Consider the following 20146-nt stretch of genomic DNA (forward strand, 5'->3'; position numbering starts at 1 on the left):
CGATGATAGTAAGCTTCAACATCCGGTAGACTCGCCATCATGGAAATTAGTAGATAACAAATGGCCTACATTTGCCTTAAATTCTAGAAATCTCTGCTTTGCGTTAATGATTGATGGAATAAATCCACATAGCTCTCCTAGTAGTATGAAACAGATGGTTGTTGGCCAATTATTCTTATAACGTACAATCTTCCTCCATGGTTGTGTATGAAACGGAAATTTATGATGTCCCTACTGGTTTTTGGTCCTCAACAATCAAGCAACGACATCGATGTGTACTTGGCACCTTTGATAGAAGATTTACAAATTTTGTGGGAAGTTGGGGTGAAGGCTTATGATGCCTATAGAAATGAGTTCTTTAATTTAAGAGTTGTGTTATTATAGACTATAAATGACTTTTTGGTATATGGAAATCAAGCTAGTTGCACTATTAAAGGATATAATGATTGTCCATATTGTGGAGTAGACACTACTAAATGTAGACTTAAACACAATGGCAAAAATGCATGTCATGAAATGGAAATTCATGATGTTGTCCCGACTGGTTTTTGATCCTCAACAATCGAGCAACGACATCGATGTGTACTTGGCACATTTGATAGAAGATTTACAAATTTTGTGGGAAGTTGGGGTGGAGGCTTATGATGTTTATAGAAATGAGTCCTTTAATTTGCGAGTTGTGTTATTATGGACTATAAATGACTTTTTGGTATATGGAAATCTAGTTAGTTGCACTATTAAAGGATATAATGCATGTCCATATTGTGGAGTAGACACTACTAAATGTAGACTTAAACACAGTGGCAAAAATGCATATATCGATCACTATCGTTGGCTTCCTCATGGTCATGAATTTCGAGACCAAGAAAAAGCTTTTGACAACACAATAGAGAGAGTTTGCTCCAAAATTGTTGGATGGGGAGGGTGTTTTGCGATTGGTTGAGTCTCTTGATTATAAATGGGGAAAGAAAAACTCTAAAAAACGCAAAAGTTCAGACATTAATGAATGCATTTGGTGGAAAAAAATTCATATTTTATAATTTAGAGTATTGGAAGCATTTACTTGTACATCATCAATTAGATGTTATGCACATTGAAAAAAATATATGTAAGAGCATATATGGAGCACTGCTCCATATTTTAGAAAAGACCAAAGATGGTCTTAAGTTAAGGAATGATCTTGTGGAAATGAAAATTAAGGATGAGTTAGCACCAACTTTAAAAAAGAATAAGTGCATATTCTTTCATGCGGCTTGTTACACATTAATTAGAGATGAAAAAATAAGGTTCTGCAAAGCTTTAAAAAAAATTAAGGTTCCAGGTAGATATTCCTCAAACATAAATAAATCTTGTGTCAATGAAGGACCTTAAACTTCATAGCCTTAAATCACATGACTGCCATGTTCTTATGCAATAACTTTTGCCTATTGTCATTCAGTGTGTCTTGCCAAAGCATGTTAAAGAAGCTGTGATTTTGAGGAAAAGTCCAAAACTCAATCCTTCAATCCCAAAGGATTATGCAAATGATGAGAAGAAAAGAGTTAGAAGCAGTAAAAAGTAATTGGATTTTGACTATGTTGATGGTACAGCTGATGATATACATGAGATTCATCTTGACAGCCCAACAAAAAAGCCACTTTTGAAAAGGATAAAGCCAAAAAAGTTGTAGTGCACCCAATGAGGAATTGTGTGAGAAATACCAGCCTGATGAAAATGATGGTGTTCTGACATATATGATTGATGATAACGTATTCCAAAAACATGATTGTGCTTATATTGGGAAGAAAAATTGCAACGAATTGTTGTCAATGCAAGCACTAGGAGTAAATGCTATTCAAATATATATGGCGTAAGTAATTTAATCACTTTTCTTTACACTATTTTGTATCAACTAAGTGTACTTTTTATTGATGCAATAATTTTCTATTCAGGTTGTTGGATTCCACCATTCTACCAACCACAAAATGAAAAAAATCATTTGGATTCATATGTCCAAGTTTGGTTTGCTCAATAAATCCAAAGGCTACAGAAAAATTTCGCTCAAAGAGAGTTAAGCATATTCACGACAGCTTGAAAAAAGCCAAAAATGGACAACTCATTCTCATGCCATACAATCCTTCGTAAGTTTTAGTTTTCATTTAAAACTTTTACAGTTGTTTCTGAATTTATATTACTGTTACAACTATTTGTTAATTCATGGTTTTGTTTTCTGTTTTTTTTTTCAATTGCCTTCTCCTATTGTAGCTACCATTGGGTTTTAGTTGTGTTTGACGTGGTTAAAAATGAAGTGTTTTATGTAGATCCTGTGCTGTCCAATTCTGATATTGATTTAGAACAGCTCCTTAAAATGTATGTATGCCAACTTATTTCATGCAATTGATATTTTAAGTTTTTTCAATATGATTAAGAGATAACAATTTACTTTTTTTTACAACACCATGACACTTTTCACAGCAAAGGATAGTAACGAAAAATGGAATTATAACTTTAAGAAGAGAATTGTGAAGGTAAAAAAAAAAGTTACCCTACAAAAATTACATGTGCCTATCGATTACATACCTCAACTAAAATGGATGAGTTTTCGTAAGATTTTTTTTTTGTCATGAATATGCTCTCAAACAAAATATCACAAAATCGGAGTGTGGCTATTATGTGATAAGATACATGAAGGAAATAATAGCAGATGTTAATTTGTTATTGAGCAATGTAAGTTGATGATAAGATTTCTTAATTTTCTTTTATTCCATATATGTGACATTATTTTTGAAGTTTGACCTCTTAATAATCTTATGATTAACAGTTTAATGGAAAGAAAGTATACACTGAGGATGAATTAGATGAGATTCATTTGGAGTGGGCTAACCATTTTTCCGACATCCTTGTTGCATTAGCAAAATGGTTAGTATGAGTATGAAACTATAAATATTAGTTGTAAAAGATTTTTAAAATTAAAGTTATAGCGTCAAATTATAATTGTTACTGTTAACGATTATAGTGTACATGTTATGCATTAGATAACATTGGGTATTTTGATTGATTTCGAATAGATTGGTATGCGAAGTTTGGGTTGGAGGGTTGCTGTGTATGTGGCTAGAATACCAGTGGTGTAGAAAGATACTGGGTTGCTGTTGAATGTGTGTTGGAGTGTTGTTGGGTAAGTAGCTATTGGACTATGAGTAATGATATAGCCACAAACTTATCTTGTACAAACTGATGTGATATGATAAAATTGGTTGAATTACATATCTCTTGGTCCACATGATTTATTTTCATTATTTTGTATTTTCATTCAACCAATGAATTAATGTTATATCAGTTTGTACAAAATAAGTTTATATAAGAGTTTGTGGTTATATCATCACTCTTGGACTATTGCTGCTAGAAGATGTATTGTTGCTGGAAGTTTGTTGGCTTAGTGGCTGGATTTTGAGTTCCTTTTCTTGAAGTTTAATTGGATGATTTTTTTTTAATTTGGGATGTTGATTATATATGTATTTGTAGTGATGTCAATATTAGATACTATATGTATTTATTTTGAAATTAACTTGTTGGAATGAATGGATGTTAATTAATTAATATTAATTGCTTTTAGTTTGTTTCATGATACTCATTTTTATTAATTAGTTAAATTTGTAAACAGGAATTTAAAAATAAATTATAATCGTAATTTTTTAAAAATATAACTTTATGATGGGAAATAAAGTCTGTCATAAACAATTTTCTGTAAAAAATGAATAATAAATTTACACATGATAATATAATTTCTTGCCAAAACTGAATAATAAATCTACAAATGATACTATAATTTCCCACAAAATTTTTAAAAATAAGACTCGAAAATATAAATAAATTCAAATTTCAATTTACTCCTATCCCCTATATGCATTAAGAATTCTCTATTTATAATACAATTTAAGTATCCTTAATCTTTGATAACTCCTCATTTTGATGATCATTATCGCTTAATTAGTGTTTTATCTCATATCAACATTTATCTCTTTCTTTAATTGAGTTTTATCTAACATCAATGTTCATCTCCAACATTTATCTCCTCTTTAAACTCACATTGAGCTTTGGGAGCTTCTATATTCTTCTACTAGGCTTGGATAATGCTTCCAACTATTGGACCTTAAATGTTGAATTTGGCAGCTAGGCTTATTTAATTAAATTTATCTCTGACAGTTGTGCTTTCATGTTATCATCCTCTCTTACAACTGTACTCTCCTGCAGTTATACTTATTTGATTTATTAAGCTTTTGAGCTCTTATGCTATTATGTTGTAGCTAGGGGCAAAGCTCAGAGTAAATCTCTTGAGGGGCAAAGATCAAACTCCAAGTATTAATAAGAGATTGATTTTGGATGGTTTTTTCATCCATAGTTGTGTTGTAGTTGTCAGAAACTTAGGAATTTTGCTTGTAATTGCAGCAGTTTTAATTTAGAAATTTTGATTAATAACAGAGGCTATTGTTATGAATAGAAAAAAATAAAATGAAAGGGCAATTAACAAAATTAAAGTCAAAGCATTAGGTCTAAACTTTATCAAACTTGGCTATTTTCTATTTTGTCATGATGAAAAAGCAATTAACAAAATAAAGATCAAACAATTGGGCCATTTTGACTTTATTTCACAAAATATAAAATTACATATTCATCTTATATATAAAGTTTACAAATTAATTGCACAAGGGCCAAATCAATATTTTTACACTTAATTTTTAATATTTCCTTTAGAAATTTCATTATTTTTTTAAAGCTTGTAGGTGTAATGGCCTCCTCTAGTCCTAAGCACCTTCTGCCTCTGGTTGTAGCTATGCTTTCTTACAATCATGCTCTCCTACAGTCATGCTTATTTGATTTATCAGACTTAGTGCTCTTATGCTCTCGTGCTCTCATGTAGCTGTGCTTATTTGACTTATTAAGCTTTCAACTACTGAGCTCTCATACTATTATGGTCTATGATCTCATGCTCTTATGTAGTTGTGCTTATTTGACTTATTAAACTTTCAACTACTGAGCTCTCATGCTATCATGAGCTTATACTCTCATGCTCTTATGTAGTTGTGCTTATTTGACTTATTGGGCTTCCTGGGCTCTCATGCTCTTATGCTTGGGTTTTTTTGGCCTCCCTGATGTGAGCTTTTCGAGTTCTATTAGAATCTCCTCTACTTGCAAACCCACCAAATATAGTTCTTATAGGTACACCCCTCACGATATTTGGATTTTTAATTTGCTCTGCCGCAATCATGCTCTCCCGCAGTTGTGCTTATTTGACTTATCATGTTTCATGCTCTCATGCTCTTATGTAGCTGTACTTATTTGACTTATTAAGTTTCTTGCTACTGAGCTCTCATTCTATCATGCTCTCATGTAGCTGTGCTTATTTGACTTATTAAGCTTCTTGAGGTCTCATGCTCTGGGATTTTTTTGGCCTCCCTATCATGAGTTTTTTGGGCTCTATTACAATCTCCTCTACTTATATGCCTATCGAATATAGTTCTTCTAGGAGCACCTCTCGTGATCTCATAGTTTTCAATTTGCTCTGCTACAATTATGCTCTCGTAAAGCCGTGCATATTTGACTTATCAAGCTTCATGCTCTCATTTAGTTGTGCTTATTTGACTCTTTAAGCTTCTTGCTACTGAGCTTTCGTGTTGTTGTGCTATCATACTCTCATGTAGCTATGGTTTGAACTTTGAAGACTTATTAACTTCTTATTATTGAGCTCTCGTGCTATCATGCTCTCATGCAGCTGTGCCTATTTGACTTATTAAGCATTATAAACTCTCATGCTATTATCCTCTCATACTCTCATTAAGCTATGTTTTTTGACTTATCAAGTTCTTGTTATTGAGCTCTCATGCTCTTATATGCTATTAAACCTTCATGCTATTAGGCTTATTTGATTTATTAAGTTTCCTGCTACTAAGCACTCATGCTCTCATATACTATCATGCTCCCATGCTATCATGCCTATTTAACTTTTCACATTTCTTGTTACAACACCGACTATGTATTTTTCCCATGTGGTATTGTTAGATACATTAGATGGAATAGAATAAATTATTTTCTGTATTAAAAAAAAGAATAAATTATTTTCTTTATTTAAAAAAGGAAATGGTGTGTTTCGTCTAAATTCTACTATGTACATTTTTTTTTTCAACTTATATAACATTCTTAATGCTTTCCATATGAATAAGCTATCCTTCTGAATTTAGGTAAAGTTAATTATTTTGTCCCATTTGATCAATTGCGTTATATATATAATATAATGTAGGTATTTGTGTTTATCAAGGACTATGTTAATTATAAATATATAAGTATACGTATATACAATAAAAAATCTACTGAGCTAACCTTATTCGTTGTTGCAAAAGTTTAATTTTAGAGGCCACAGTCAAGACATTTTTCTGCAAAACAACTTTAATGTCACATGCTTGTTTTGGTAGATTATTATTGATTTTTGAATTGGATCTGCTTTTGGGAAAACCAATTCAATGATTGTTGCTAATACACTGTGGTTAATATTTGTCTTCAGTGAAGCAAGTAATTTACATAATTTCGATTTAACAGTGAAACTTTTGGATATGGACTCATGATCTTTGATAACATGGAGTTAAATTATAAATTTATTGCATATATTTGTATGAAAGTGAGCGCATATAAAAAGTATAAAAAAAAATACCGACATACATCAAATAATGCGATATTAAAAAATATGATTCTAAATAAAGTACATATAATTAATAAAAAATTTCTCTAACTCACAATTAAAATGATAGAATACTCTTCTAATATTGAAATTTAAAGGTTCCTTTGAAAGAGTAGATTAACTATAAATTGTATTTCATTTATTTTATAGAAATTGATTCAAGGACATATGTAAGAAAAGAGTGAAAACTCTATTTTCATATAAAACTTCATAATACTTTAGACTTCAAAACTTTTTTCTTGGACTTGGTCGCGCTACAACCTGGTTTATAGTGGATCTTTTGAATGTGAATATGCGCTTTTAAAATGCACACCCTCAATTCTTTGAGTTAGCTGAGCAAAAATTAAAGAGAAGTGAGATGACAAAATAATTGAATAAAAATTGAAAGTTTTGCCATTACATCAAATGTGCATCATAATTTCGCATTCACTTTGTGTGAGGTCTCCCTTTAATAAACCAATAAAATAATTAAGCATCTATATACAAGAATTCCCACAAGAAAGTTGTTTGTTTTAGTAGCTTTACTTTCTAAAACAAATGAGGTTAAATCCTGCTAAATGTCGAGCATACAATAGGCCGGGTAAAGTCTGTCACTATAGATGAGAAAGCGTAGCTATTTCAAGAAGCTTGACGTTGAGAATTTCCAAATCTATGCAATTAATTAAACAGCCAAAAGAATTAACAGTCTCCATTAACAACTAGCTAGTAATTATTACTGATTTTATATATATGTGTATGTATATTAAACAGAATGAATTTAATATTTTTAAGGATATTATCATTTTATCACCTAATATATATTGTCATATCACTTTACTACCAAAGTTTTCTGATAATTATTTTTTCTCATTTACCGTTACAATTTTTATCATTTTACCACAAAATCATTAATTCCATTAACAAATTGATGATGTCACAAGGATATTTTAAAAATTTCAATATATTCAATATTTTAGTAATTTCATAAGATATAGTATTTACAATTTATCAATTAATTATTTTACATAAATAAAATTATCAATTGATAAAGTATTATTTTCTTTGTATGTAATTAATTTTGTATTTCTTTTAATTTAGAAGGTCAAATTGCACAGTTTATGGATAAAATAAATTTTTATTATAATTTACTTGAAAAATACTATTAACTTTAACAGTTTGGTGATAAAATAATAAAAATTGAGAGTGATATGTCGAATAACATTAGGTGGCAAAATGATAACATCCTTTATTTTATTTTAAAAGATAAAAATCGTGTTTCATCTGAACTGTGATATATTCAGAATGCATATTTTAGTTAAAATTAAATATATTTGGATCTGTTTAAAATTTTAGATGGACTCAAATTTTAGATTAGAAAAAAAACACTAAAAAAGAATGCAAATAAATAAATAAAATATAAACAAGCTGACGTATCAATGGTATGCTGTCCAAATTGAATTATTAGTGTATTCCAATGCTAAATCGTAGATTCCATACATGATACATGTGACGTTTCTTTTGGACACGTTATACAGGCAATGCAATGCAAGCACAAACGTCACCGTATCTCTGCCCCGTAAATAAATAAATATCAACAACCACATTTACCTCGCCATACATTATCTCTCAGCACCTCTAGAGCCATGGGAGAAGTTGATGAAGCTTTCATTCAAGCCCTAAAGCACAGGCCTAAACTTTCGGTAACCGAAGCCGAAGGCATACCCTTAATTGATCTCTCAGCTTTGAGCGCCACCAGCACCAATATTAAAAACCCTGACAGTACCATTAGTGACTTAGTGCAGGAAATAGGCAATGCATGCAAGAACTGGGGTTTTTTTCAGGTGATCAACCACGGTGTGCCCTTCGATAAGCGCTGGAGCATAGAAAATGCGGCGAGGAAGTTTTTCGAGCAGCCGTTGGAGGAGAAGAGAAAGGTGAGGAAAGATGAGAACAAGTTGGTGGGGTATTATGACACCGAGCATACCAAAAATGTTAGAGATTGGAAAGAAGTGTTTGATTTCCTTGTGGAGAGCCCTTGTTTGATGCCAGCTTCACCTGAACCTGAGGACAAGGAAATTGCTGAAACGTACAGTCAATGGCCTGATTATCCTCCTGAATTAAGGTAAAGTTCAATTCTTACATTTTGATGGTGAAATTTTAGTACTAAACTATAATTTGAGGAGAACTCGGATTAAAAGAGAATTTTGATCCTTTAATAATGTACAGGTCAATTTAGCGAGAGTTTTTACTTTTTAAAGCATCTAATGGGCATTTTAATTTCGTGCTATCGAAATTAATAAGCTGGAGAGCGAGAAAATATAACCCGAATTTTCTCATGGTTGGATGGTAGTCACAAACTCACAATATAGTCCATAAGAGGTATTTATTGACAAAATAAACAGCAATAAGCAGGTGAGTCATAGTAAATACCACCAAATAATTTTAATTTGTTGTCGGTCAATTTGAAAGCTTGTAATAGTATTTTGGAGCCAAGCATATTCTGATTAATGCAAAATTTAAAATGTTGCAATTATAGTATCTATTTGTTTACTTTTGGCATATGCTTGACAGAGAGGCATTTGAAGAATATGCTAAAGAAGTGGAAAAACTTGCTTACAAGTTGATAGAACTCATAGCCCTGAGCCTGGGACTACCAGCAAACAGGTTCAATGGCTTCTTCAAAGATCAAACCACCTTTGCTAGACTTAATCACTACCCACCGTGCCCAGCTCCCCACCTAACTCTCGGTGTGGGTCGACACAAGGACAGCGGTGCCCTTACCATCCTTGCCCAAGATGATGTCGGAGGTCTTGAGGTAAAGAAAAAATCAGACGGAGAATGGGCTCGCGTCAAACCCATCCCGAATTCTTATATCATAAATATCGGTGATTGTATTCAGGTAACAGCTAGTTTAAGCTTTTTGGTCAAACGTTTAATAATTATTAATATGGTATCAAAATCAAATTTTCGTGTTCAGTAGATGCTTTTTTGGTCTCAATAAAATATATTCATATACAATATCGGTCTCTATAAATCTATGTATATGCTTTTTTGGTCTCCATAAAATCTATGTAATTGTGCAGGTATGGAGCAATGATGCTTATGAGACTGTGGAGCATAGGGTTGTGGTGAATTCTGAGAAGGAAAGGCTTTCAATTCCAATTTTATTCAACCCATCTCATTACACAATGATGAAGCCATTAGATGAGCTTATAAATGAGCAAAATCCTGCTAAATACAGAGCATACAATTGGGGAAAATATTTTACTTCTAGATTGAACAGCAATTTGAAGAAGCTTGATGTTGAGAACCTTCAAATTTATCATTTCAAGGTACAAGAGTCAGCCAATAAGCTGGATGGACTACTCTCTATTAACAAGTAATTAATTTAGTTATAAATTCCCACACCTATTGTGTTTCATCTTCGAATTCTACCTATATGTGAATATATTATGTCATGGGAATAATGGAATTTGCAATAATGTCATCTGCTAGTTGGTGTCAGTGTCTCACATTAATAAATATTATTTCCGTAATGTGAAATCAATAAATAAAGTGGTGCCTACTTTGTGGAATCAGTAAATAATGTGCTGCCTATTTGTCTCCATTAAAATATTAATTATTAACCATGTATGGTCATATAAACGATTCAACAATGAAAGATAGAACGTGAAGCAAGATATATAATTAAAATGAAACTTTTTGACATCAATATATTTTAAGTGCGAAGCTTTGTATGTTTTAAAATGTACACCCTTAATTCGAATAAGAATTAAGGTCAGATGATAAAATTATTGAATAAAAAAATTAAAATTTTTGTCATTACACCAACCGTGCATCTTAATTTCACATTCAACCTCTCTTCTCTTTATTTAAAGTCTCCCTTTTGATAAACCAATAAAATAAACATCCATATAATAAATTCCCACTAGAAATTGAATGTTTTAATAGATTTTCATAAAATCCAGCTGATTTTGGTTTTCAACTTTTAATAAAATTCAGCTGATTTTGATGATCATATCAACAAACCCATTGATCATAATCTTTAGGCATAAGCAAACATGACATTTTAGCAATCGCCAAGGAAATAGTGAGGAAGTGTAATGGTGTCTTGCTAGCTGCAAAGACTTTAGGAACCTGATGCGCTTTAAAAGCGATTAAAACGAGTGGCTACATGTAAAAGACAGTAAACGATGGAACTTACCCCAGGAGGAAAATTCCATTTTGCCTGTCTTACGATTGAGCTATTCCAACTTACCAGCGGAATTGAGACAATGTTTTGCTTTTTGTGCTGTATTTCCTAAACATTCTAAAATTAAGAAAGAGCGTCTAATTCATCTTTGGATGGCTAACGGTTTTTTTCATCCAAGGGAACTCTTGAAGCTGAAGATTTTGGTAATGAGATATTCAATGAATTATACTGGAGATCTCTTACTCAAGACTTTGTTCGAGACGATGATTCAAGATACACTCAAAATGAAGATCAAACTATTAATCATACAGCAGATAATGGATCGGTGTAGAAAATTATTAATCCAGCTTGTTTTCAACAGATTTTGGGGTAGGAAAAGCCAAAATCTATCTTGAACAATGAATTTATATTTTTGGGGGAGATGGGGTACCTCACTGGTTTGTTGTGTGCGGTGCGGCGTACCTGAAATTTGGGAGAGGCGAGAAGGGGAGATGGAGTGGTAATAATGGTGAAAGGTCAAAACCAAGAGGGGTGTCCTACAAAATGGGCTTCGCGCCTGCAAAACAGTGAAATAGAGGTTAGAGGTAAAGCTGGGGTACCCCGGCGTTCACACTCCGACGCTCAAGTTAGCAAACTCAAGCTTTTATGGCAAAGAGAGCCGGCTAGCCCTCTGTAAATTAGGGTTTGAGGTTGAGGAAAACCTATTTTTTGAAGTGTGAGTGTTAATGGTGAGTGAGAACATGATGAAGAATAAAACCTAGGCACCTTTATATATGGAGTACCTCAGTTGCCACGTGGCGTACCCTTTTTGGCTAACGTTCTTTTGCCTTTTTATGATTTTTGGGCCGTTATGTATATGTTCGCGGCGTATCTCATCATTTGGAAACGTGGCGCGCGCTGAAGAGTGGTCTAGGGTACCTCTGTAGTAGTTGTCGGGTAGGCGGTTGAGGACCACTGTCCTTGGGACAGTGTCCTTCACTTTTGGCAGAAGTAGCAGGCGGTTGTTCCCCCCTTTCGGTACGACATTTTTTATTCCTACTTCTAACAAAATCGAATAATATTTTTTAAGCGGTGGAGACGTTTCTCATGGTGGATATTTTCGAAGGATTCTCTTGCATCTGTTCTACCGGGTACCTCGAGTTACGTGGGGTACCTCAATTTATGTGGGGTACCTCTAATTGTGCAGGGTACCTTAAATCATGCCAGGTACCTCGGATCGTGCGGGGTACCTCAGATTGTGCTGGAGTCATTCCATTTTTCGACACGTAGCACTTTATTGCCTTTCCTATTTTTCCCTCAAACAACATCCCCCTAGTTTCTTTTTGGCGAGAAGTATTGGAGGCAAAAGAAACTCATTTGTATGAGTGACACGTGGCGATGCGTCTGGACCGGGGATACCTTACTTAGTTTCTTCTCTTGACTAAACTTTGTGTACTGTCGAGCTAAAAAATCTTCTCTTTGTCTTTTCTCTTTCCCGCCACATTTTTTTTTACTCAACTGCTGATGAGAACGAACAGTTGTTTTTATGTCTCTCTCCTGTTTTCTTAGGAAATGGCAGCCTTCTGACACACAATTTGAATTTTAAAAATATCAATCTCACACAAACATCCCTTACCTCATTTCTTGTGCAGTGTGTTCTGTCAGGTTGAATTAAAAACCCCTGACGTGAATGTCAATCTTCTCTCATTTATTTTGAAAATCCCCAAACGATCTCCCAAAAGTTGATTATCTCCAGTGGCCTTCTTCTTTCAAAATTTCGTCTCTTCTCCTGACTGTATCAATATTGCTCACAGTAAAAAAATTTTCTTTTTTACTCTTTTTTTTTTTAGTTTCTGCCGGTGTTTTCCTTTGTGGTTTTCCGGCATTAGTTCGGTGGCTGCAACTCCCTCCCGCGTTGGTTTGGTTCGTTCTTCATTTTTTTTAATTATTTCTTTTTTATTTCGCCCGGGGTCCTCCTCTGTGATTTCCGGCGTCGGTTCTCAGTGGTTGCAGCCATGGCAGCCGGCGTTGGTTTGGTGGCTGCAGTCCCCCCCTCCGTGTTGTCTTCTATGTTCTTCACCCTTTCTCTCTTTTTCTTCTTTTTTTTTAATTTATAAATAACTACATATATTTAAGCTTATTTTTGTTTTTATACTTGCATATTCTTACCTACTGTTTTTGGTTGCCTGCAACTTCTTCTCCCCAACGATTATCAATCTCGATCTGCCGAGTTGGTGAATCATAGATATCCCTCCTCGTTACTCTTTTTTTGGCGCATTTACATTGGCGCTATTTTGCATACTTTGAAAAAAAAATTATTTTTGTTTTTGTTTTTTATTTTTATTTTTGTGGTTGGTGTTTACATTTGGTGGTTGATGTGTGGTGGGTGGTGTTTGGTATGAATGTGTTGTTGTTTGGGAATTTGTGGCTTGTTGGATGTGTTGTTGTGGGCTTGTGGATGTGTTGTTGGGGAACTTGTGGCTTGTTGCTGGGGAACTTGTGGCTTGTTGGATGTATTGTTGGGGGATTGTGGATGGGTTGTTAGAGAACTTGTGGCTTGTTGCTGGGGAACTTGTGGCTTGTTGGATGTATTGTTGGGGGTTTGTAGATGGGTTGTTGGAGAACTTGTGGCTTGTTGCTAGGGAACTTGTGGCTTGTTGGATGTATTGTTGGTAGTTTATAGATGGGCAAGAAACATATGGGACCCGTGAGGAAGCGACGTGCAGTTGGGGCTAGGAAGGTTGACAGCCCTCATGCGGGTTCTCCTTCCCACATCTCTATTAGCGAGGGGAATATGTCCCCCCTAGTACCTCTAGCAGTTGTAACTCTCGTTCTGAGCTCCCTCCCTCTAGGAGTACTCCTCGTGTCAGCCCCCGCTTTCCCAGTAAACAGCCAACCCCCCATCCTCGAAAGAAGGGTAGGTCATCCAAGCCTAAGGTTCCAGCTCGTTCCTCAGACCGGCCTCCCAAATCTTCCCCTGCCACACCTTTAAAATCTGGCAACCTTTTTTGCCTAGGCACTAGGAGGGCTACTTTGGAGGATTTAGAACAAATTAAAACCAAATACAATATTCATTCCTCTGTTCAGCTTAGGGTACCCTATGTGGATGATCGTCCTGAGAGTCCGAAATCTGATGGGATTGCTCTCCATATCGACCTCTTTGATCTAAAACTCTGCCTGCCCCTCCAGCCTTTCTATATGAGAATGTTTGATTATTTGGGGTAGTTCCCGGGCAACTGTCCCTTCCGGGGTGGAGGACGCTTACAGGCTTACATGTGTTATGGTTGGAGGTACTGAAGCGCGACATTTCAATTCAGGAGTTGAAGGGCATTTACTAATTCAAAAAGCCTAAGGGTCCCGGTATTGTTTACTTCTCCGCTTGGGGTAATCATGATCATATTGTTGAGGGGAACCGCGCCTTGAAGAAGGGTTACCGAAAGGGATGGTTTGTTGCTGAGGGTAGGTAGAGGACAGAAACTCTAGGTAAAAAGGGCAACCCCGTGGAGGTTCCAAATTCCTTCAATGTAGACTGTAAGTATCTTCCTTATTTACGGTTATTTATTGTAATCTTTCGCATGATGTCTCGCTAACCCTGGGTTCCATGCTTTTGCAAGTGTGATGTGGGCAAAAGGATCATGTCCACTTCAGAAGGTAGGGAATGAGGTGAAGGAGTTTGTGGAGAGGCTCCGAGGTGCACAGAGGGGTAGTGATGTGTTAGAAGAGAGCCGATTACTGAGAGCGGGACTGATTGACCGAAGTCCTCCACCTGCTTCTGGGGGTGACTCATGTATGATTCGGGTGTCCGGGGGTACCCTATTATTATCTACGGGAGTGGGGTACCCCGTTATCACCGTATTCTTTATTTTGATTCCCCGCTTTTCATTTCCCATTTTTGCTTTTATAGTACTTAGTACTTGTCCGGTTAACATAACTTTTGTGCATTAGGTGCAGTTATGGAATCGACGGGTGACACTTTTGATGCTTTTTTCCAAGCAGTAGTGGGCGGTGCTTCCGGATCTCAAGATTCGGCGGTACCCCAGAAAAGTTCCCGGCCGCCTCGAGCTCCTGGACCAAAGGAGAAATCCCAGGGTACCTCCCACAGCAGGTCGAAGGGTACCCCTTGCTCGAAGAAGAGAAAATTCGGGCTGGTTTTCGCTTTCCCTGATGAGTTGCGTGAATGTGACTTAGACCCGGCTTCCAATAAGGAGGTTTCACACTTGGCTTGCTGTTTCTACTACTCTGCCGAAAATGTTACCCCCGAGGTTGCTGAAGAGACTGACAAGATGAGTCTGAGCCAGCGCTACGGTCAAGCACTTAGGGCTACCCAAGAGGTAAGCTTTAATGGGGTACCCCGGGTGTATCCTCCATTTTTATTTATTTACTCTTATTGCCATACACATATATTTAACATGTATTTTACGATCTGTAGGCATCCTTTCTCCTCAGCCACTGCCTTCCAGACCTCGACTCCCTTGTTGCCGCCCAATCAAAGGTTGACAAGTTGAGGGGTGAGCTCCAAAGTCGCCAATCTCGCGAGGACGAGCTTGCTTGAGAAGTTAAGACTTTGCAGGAACGCATTACTGGCCTTTCTAGAGAGAAAGCTTGAGTGGAGAAGGATTGCGACGAGTTGAGGGCCACCAACGAGGATCTGTTAGCCAACAAAAAAAAACGATGGCGGAGGATGCGTTCTCACTTATCATGATGGAGGTGTGGAGCGTGGATCCGGAATTAGAGGTACCCCGTGTGCAGAAATTTATCAACAAGGCCACAATTCTGAAGACGATTGCGGAGAGGAAGAAGTCTTCCCATGCACGGTCGGGTACCCCTTCTGGGTCGCCTGGGGTACCCTGCGTGCTTCAGTCGTTGCCTGCCTCAGATGCCCCTACTTTGGTTGCTCATATTCCGGGTACCTCAAAGTCCTCTGCTGATCGCCCTTCGGAGACAGAAGGCGGGGATGGTGTTCCACCCTCAGTGTAGCCGCTTCATAGTGCTCTTGTCTTTTTGGATCTATTCACGTTTTGCTATTTGGAAATTGTTTCTTTCTTTTTGATTTCTTGGGATATTTTGTATTATTGGGACTTCTCTTTTGTTATGATACCATGCCACCGAGCCATCTTATACTTTGCATTCTTGTAATTCTGCAAATGAATACTTGGCTAAACTGTTATTTTATAAATCTCTAGGGTACCTCTCATTTTTTTGAAATGGAGTACCCCTCGTACCTTAACAAATATTCGACATCAGGCGGATTCCCCACAAATAGGTAATCAAAATATCATCGCGACATCTCGATCAAACGTTGAAAGCGCAATTAGTCCAACCAATCACTTTCTTATTCTTTCGAAGTTCTCTCCGAATTTTTTGAATAGCTTACCCCCTCCTTTGCTCAAGTAAGAGGACGGAGGTGTGGGTGTACTCATACCTAAGCTGAACCTCGTGGCGCTAGGGTATGCCGGTTTTACTCCACCCTCGGGTCCTTTTTGACCCTCCATCTCTTTGTTTAGGTAGCTTTGTCATGCTTCCGCAGAAAGGCTACCCATGGGCTGTTCACTCCGTTGCCCATCTTGGCTTTGCATAGATCGTCACGATCTAGGCATATCAGGACTCTGGCTGGTCCTGTGATAGGTTAGTCATAATTGACAAGCGTATGGCGAGAATTGCATATAACCATATGCGAGGGTATATTAATGGCGATAAATGAATATAATCCGCATTCGAATATCGAAGTGGCGAAAAATAAAGAAAGAACCAACATCATATTTCTTGAGAAAGAAAATACATTTATAGATAACGAAAGCGTTGATCAATACATGACTTACCTTTGTTACCCTAAAGAGAACGAGAGACCGCAAGACCTTATATCCTTTTCATTTAAAAATTAAAGAAACTCTAAAATTGCAACTAACCATCATAGGGCATTTGGGGTACCCCATTTGGCCTACCACATAAAAACATTAAAGAAAGTAAATAACAGCAAAAGACTAAAGGTTAAGATATTGTCCTTTAGTAATATTTCTGTACCATTGCAGCATTCCAGGGGTGCCTCACGATTGTCTTATCCATGTGGAGTAGTCTGTATGCACCTGACCCAACGGGTTTGTCGATGTGGTAAGGTCCTTCCCAATTTGCCCCAAAAGTGCCTTCGCAGGGTACCCTAGTGTTCTGAGTTACCATTCTCAAGACCAAATCTCATTTCTTGAAGGATCGAGGGCGTACCATTTTTTCATATAGACCCGAAATGCGATGCTGATAAATGGTTGTCCTCAATTCTGCTATAGCCCTTTTTTCAGCCACCAAATCAAGGTTGGAAGCAATCAAGGAGGTGTTCTTGGCCTCATCAAAGTATTTAATCCTGTGAGAGGGTTCCCCGATTTTCGCTGGAATCACTGCGTCAACACCGAATACGAGGGAAAAAATGGGTCTCCCAGGTGGAGGTAGCTCATCTACCCATGCTCCATTTCTTTCTTCTAACTTCTTCTTCAGGATACCTTTGATAATATTGTTAAAGGCTTCGACTTGCCCATTAGATTGGGGATGGGCAGGTGTAGCAAATCGGTTGGCTATCCCAAGCTTTGAACAAAAACTTCAAAATTTTTCATTATCGAATTGCTTGCCGTTATCATTAACAATTGCATAGGGGATCCCAAATCTGCAAATGAGGTTCTTCCAAATGAATTCTGTGGTTTTTCTTTCTGTGATGCTTGTTAGTGGCTCCACTTCCGCTCACTTTGTGAAATAATCTACCGCCATGATTGCATGTTTTGCTTGCCCCTTCCCGGTAGGTAATGGGCCAATGAAGTCCACTCCCCACATAGCGAAAGGCCAATGGGAAGATATAACTGTTAGCTTCTTTGGGAATAGGTGAGGTACCCTGGCAAACCTTTGGCATTTGTCACAGCTTCGTACCATATTCTTGGCATCCTCTCGCATGGTAGGCCAGTAGTACCCCTGACGGAGAGCTTTTTGCGCTAGTGACTGCCACAAATCCCCTCATGTATCTCCCTCATGACATACTCGGCCTTGTCACTTCCCAAGCATTTAAGGTAAGGAAGAGTGAACCTTCTTCTATATAGGGTATCTTGGATCAGGCAATACCGTGCGGCTTTATACTTTAGTCTTCTTACTTCACTTTTATCTGAGGGGAGGTCTCCGTCTTTGAGGTACCTTATGATAGGCTTCATCCAAAGTACCTCGTTGGACAGTGATAATACTTCCAACGGCTCTAGGAGATCAATGCTGGGGGTAGGTATGTATTCTGTCGTGATGGGGCCAGCTAATTGAGTTACACCAAGGGACACCATTTTTACGAGGGTGTCGACTTCGTTGTTCTCTAGTCAGGGTACCCTTTCCACCTTAACCTCGCAAAATTGGGACATCAACTCTCTGGTTTTTTCGAGGTACCCCTTCATGTTTTCCTCTTTCACTTGATATTGTGCGCTAATTTGGCTTACCACCAACTGGGAGTCACTCTTGACGTGTACCCACTTTGCTCCCAAAGCTTTCGACATCCTTAACCCTGCTATGATGGCCTCGTATTCGCCTTCGTTGTTTGAAGCCTAGAATCCGAATTGCAAGGCATAGTATATTTTCACCTTGTTCATGTCGATTATAATAACTCCCGCACCACTTCCGTGTGAGTTAGAGGAACCATCTACATATATTTTCCAGACATGCCCCCTTTCGTCGGTAGATGGGGTATCTGATAGGTACCTCGGATCACCTTCACCACTTGAGTCATTGGCAAATTCCGCAATGAAATCAGAGATAGTTTGGGCTTTAATCGCCGAACGAGGCTTAGAGATGATGTCGAACTCCCTTAATTCGATGGACCATCGGAGAAGCCTTCCGGACATGTCTAACTTCTGGAGTATTTGTCGGAGGGGAAGGTTGGTGACGACTGTAATTGAGTGAGCTTGAAAGTATGGTTTGAGCTTCCTTGCGGAGACAATCAATGCCAAAACGATCTTTTCAGATGTGGGCCACCTCTTTTCGGCATCAACCATAACTTTACAAGTGTAGTAAATAGGTCGTTGTACCCCATTATCATCCTCTCGGAGTAACACAGAGCTGGCGGCATGCTCGAATACGGCGAGATACAACAGAAGCACCTCTTTCGGCTCAAGTTTGGCAAGTAGTGGAGTATTCACGAGGTACCCCTTTAGTTCTTGGAAAGCTTCTTCGCAATCGGGTGTCCATTGGAGCTTCTTACCGGTCTTCAAAGCTTTGAAAAAGAGCTTACGCTGGTCTATAGCCTTGGAGATAAAACGGCTCAGGGCAGCTACCCGGCCTGCCAAGCTTTGAGCCTCCTTGATGGTGCGAGGCGATTTCATGTCAAGAACCGCGTGAATTTTATCGGGGTTGGCTTCGATCCCTCGTTGTTGTACCATGAACTTAAGAAATTTCCCCGAGGTAACCCCGAATGCACATTTTTCAGGGTTGAGCCGCATTTGGTGTCTTCTCAAAACTATAAAGGTATCTCTGAGGTGCCCCAGGTGTTCCCCCGCATGCACTGATTTGGTGATCATGTTGTCTATGTACACCTCCATGGTGTGCCCGATTTGTTCCTTGAAAATTTTGTTCACTAGCCGTTGATAGGTAGCCCCGGCATTCTTCAAACCAAACGGCATAACCTTATAACAGTATAACCCACGGTTGGTGATGAATGTTGTTTTCTCTTGATCGGGTTCATACATTGAAATTTGGTTGTAACCGGAGAAGGCGTCCATAAAACTAAGCATATCATGCCCCGCTGTTGCATCCACCAGCTGGTCCACCCGGGGAAGCGGGAAGCTATCCTTGGGGCAGGACTTATTCAAATCGGTGAAGTCCACACACATATGCCACTTTCCGTTTGATTTCCTGACTAGAACGACGTTGGATACCCAATCGGGGTACACTACTTCCCGAATAAATCTTGCTGCTAATAGGCGGTCTACCTCTTGTTCAATTGCATCGTACCTCTCTTGGTTGAAGGCGCGATGCTTCTGTTTCACTGGTTTATTATCTGGGCTGACATTGAGTTTGTGACAGTAGAGGGAAGGTGGGATACCCGGCATATCCGAGTGAGACCAGACGAATACGCCGTGGTGCTCGCGTAGGAAGGTGATGAGCCTCTCTCTTTGTTCCTTCGAAAGATTAGAGCCTACTTTCACGGTCTTTGTTGGGTCGGTGACACAAATCGAGACTGAAATAAGGTCTTCAACTGGGGTACCCCATTTTTCATCTTTCAATATTCGGGGATCCAAAAGTGCCTCAACTTCACATCTGGGCTCCACCTGGTCCCCGTG

At 37.7% G+C, this 20146-nt stretch overlaps 1 protein-coding gene across 1 annotated transcript; it reads left to right on the forward strand.

Moving 5' to 3' along the window:
• Positions 1-8281: 8281 nt before the first annotated feature.
• On the forward strand, positions 8282-10175 carry LOC127899188 (protein DMR6-LIKE OXYGENASE 2-like). The gene is made up of 3 exons (XM_052432432.1): positions 8282-8810; positions 9260-9587; positions 9772-10175. The coding sequence occupies exons 1-3, from the start codon at positions 8332-8334 to the stop codon at positions 10069-10071; spliced, it is 1107 nt and encodes a 368-aa protein (XP_052288392.1). The 5' UTR covers positions 8282-8331; the 3' UTR covers positions 10072-10175.
• Positions 10176-20146: the final 9971 nt, after the last annotated feature.

Source organism: Citrus sinensis, chromosome 8 (assembly GCF_022201045.2).
Source record: "Citrus sinensis cultivar Valencia sweet orange chromosome 8, DVS_A1.0, whole genome shotgun sequence".
Classification (NCBI taxonomy): domain Eukaryota; kingdom Viridiplantae; phylum Streptophyta; class Magnoliopsida; order Sapindales; family Rutaceae; genus Citrus; species Citrus sinensis.